At 36.8% G+C, this 2,772-nt stretch overlaps 1 protein-coding gene across 1 annotated transcript in view; it reads left to right on the forward strand.

Annotated features, from left to right (window-relative positions):
• Window positions 1-852: 852 nt before the first annotated feature.
• The window catches only part of LOC107602203 (calcipressin-2-like), a 27,163-nt gene continuing 25,243 nt past the window's right edge, over window positions 853-2,772 (forward strand). The window contains exon 1 of the mRNA XM_016294644.1: window positions 853-1,061. Within this exon, the coding sequence (XP_016150130.1) occupies window positions 903-1,061 (159 nt within the window). The 5' untranslated portion in view covers window positions 853-902. The remainder of the gene's footprint in view (window positions 1,062-2,772) is intronic.

Here is a 2,772-nt window from a genome sequence, read left to right on the forward strand (position 1 = left end):
AATAAAAAGCAGATTCAATTAATCACAAGATGAATTACTTTATTGTCTATAATAAAGTACAGAATTACTTTATTGTCTATGAAATTATTACAAAATTACTGTAAATATCTACGTATCCATCCTGGTTAGCTGTATTTTCAATCAAAAATTTAACACCCTGACAAGTCCCCTTCAGCCTGCTGTAATTTACAACTAAACACAAGTGTTTTGTACTAAATTTTTTTATACATTTTGTCATATAAAAATCAACACAGTGTGACGTCAAGCTGGAGAAACAAAAATAGCCACCTATATTTAGAAAACTCCCCTATGAATGCCTTTTTGTTGCATGTTGAATGATGTCACGTAAATGAGTGGGATATTAATAATATATCCGTCTTGCCGGGATCCACAGACCTCATCTTTCTCTCTCTCTCTCTCTCTCTCTCTCCATCCTTCTTGTTCTAGAGCTCTCTTTTCCATCCGCTCACTAGTATGTCTATGATGCGACTTTATATTAATCTGCAGTGCTGAGTCACTCTCCTGTCTTCCTTTGCCCTATCAGAGTGATAATGGAATAAACTGCCAAAAAATAAAAGGTGTTGAAATAGAAAATATCTTATTGTATTTCTTACACTAGCCACATATAACAGTTTTTGGACCCAAGAACAGCTACAGGAGACAAAATAAGAGAGAAAAGACTTAGCGTATGAATAAAAAAAAACACCCTGGTGTGTGCAAGTGCAAGCGAGCATTCATAAAGAGAGGCAGTGATGCCACTACATGGAGTGAGTGAGAGAGAGGAGGAGAGGAGAGGAGGGGTGGCGTCTTTCGCGCGCACACACACACGTACGTCTGAGAGTTTACAGCAGGCTCTTCAGAGCAGGAAATCAGCACATCCAAACACTCACACACAGCCTCGCATGCATTCAGACGCGCTCCTCACACATACTCTGTCAGGGGCCGGTCATCCCTTCAATCTGAGTGAGCCCAGCATGCCCTCCAGGAGCGTGGACTGTAATATCTCCACCCTCATCGCCTGTGCGGTGGACGTGGAGGTTTTCACCAGTCGGGAGGTCAAGGTAGGGCAGGAACTTCCAACTTGTTTAGGGTATGTACGGCTAAGGGTTGGTGTAACTGATTTTGAGAGATGTTAAGACTGTCACATTGACATCCTTCATTCTGTGGTACAAATAAAAAGGGTTATTATGTTTAGACAATGTTTGTATGTCAATATACTAACAGAGTGCCTCATTATGTATATCTACAGAAAAAAAGACAGATTACAGTAGGTTCTCAAACCACTTTTGCACTAAAAGGCTCATCGATTCAAATGTGACCATTTTGTGTTGTCATTCAAGTGACTGTGTTTGTAAATGCACCTCTTTAAAATAATTTTCTGTCTAATGATTTTGCCTGGTGGTTATTTTGATTGTCTTGCCTCATAGGGTTGTTGTGACAGCTCTTTTCATTCACACCGCACACCATTCATTACAAAAAAATACGCTTGATCTCAGTGCATCACGCTTTTGCCCAACTGACCATCATTCTCTGAAGTCTGTGACATGCTCATCTTTCACATCACACACTCTGTCAGACATACAAGGTCATCATTGATTCCACATCCTTTAATTGGATGGGTGTTTGTAATGCTTCATTGCACCCTTTGGAATCAGTTGAATCTGTTTTAATTGAACTACCTTATACTGTACTGTAAATATTAGCTTTGGTGTATCTCTCTATCCTAACATCATTTGCTGACAATTTTTATGCATTGTGTCTTCGTTGCACATGGAAGGAATGTCAGTAGCAAAGGAGTTTCTTTTTTAAAAGATGACTAGACAGTCCTCCTAAGCGCTATGTATCCAAAAATAGATTGGAATTTTTTTTTGTCTAATGGAAGCATCTACAAAGGAAAATGAAATTGTAATGTTAGGCTACTTTTTCGAGTGAAACCTATAATTAAGTAGGAAATAATGTAGGATGGGGCTTTATTTCATTTAACTGGATTCTGAAAAGTGAAATGCTTAAGGGATGTTCACTCCAAGATTTATGTTGAGTTATGAAATGTTTTTTTTTCTTCATATTTTCATTTGAACAAATAGCTGTTAATGCATCTTTTCAGAGGAATATGAATGTAACAGATTTTTTATATAGAAGTATTCTAATCTCTTTTTTTTAAGAGAAATGCGAAGAAAACTGGCCAACCAATGATATTTACACTTTCGTTTAAGTGCACAGAGCACTTGTTGTTACATAAAACTATGATTTGGTGGAACTTACGAACAGAGCTTTGAAACAATCTATATTGTACGAAGCGCTATAGAAATAAATTATTTTGTTAAATGACAGTGCTCTGTACTCTTGTATTTGGTGTTGTCTCATAAAAAATCTGAATAGCTGTTTGAAAATGTAAATATTGTTTGACTTTTTTTACCTTTATTCTCTGTGACAAGTGGGTGTGAGAAAATTGTACAGCACCTTGTGTACCGGAGTAACTGAGGTATTAACTGAGTGCTTTTCCATAGGCACCACATACTCTCAGAGAGCGAGTTTGCATTTTCATGTTTATTCGCCATTTCCTTTTTGGTCTGATAGACAAATCATTTCATTTTACAAATTCACAAAGTTGGTGTGAACAGACGTTTGCTGTACAGTTGTTGATAAATATTGTTTCCCCACCAACACGGCCTTGTTAATGACAGCAGGAAAAAAAGTTTAAAAAAAAAATAGAATAAATTTACATTTTGATGAAAACCTTTCTTCTTCTGTAGAAAATTACGTTTTTTTTTT

The sequence above is a fragment of the Sinocyclocheilus grahami genome, unplaced genomic scaffold (assembly GCF_001515645.1).
Source record: "Sinocyclocheilus grahami isolate Dianchi unplaced genomic scaffold, SAMN03320097.WGS_v1.1 scaffold321.1, whole genome shotgun sequence".
NCBI classification, from domain to species: Eukaryota; Metazoa; Chordata; class Actinopteri; order Cypriniformes; family Cyprinidae; genus Sinocyclocheilus; species Sinocyclocheilus grahami.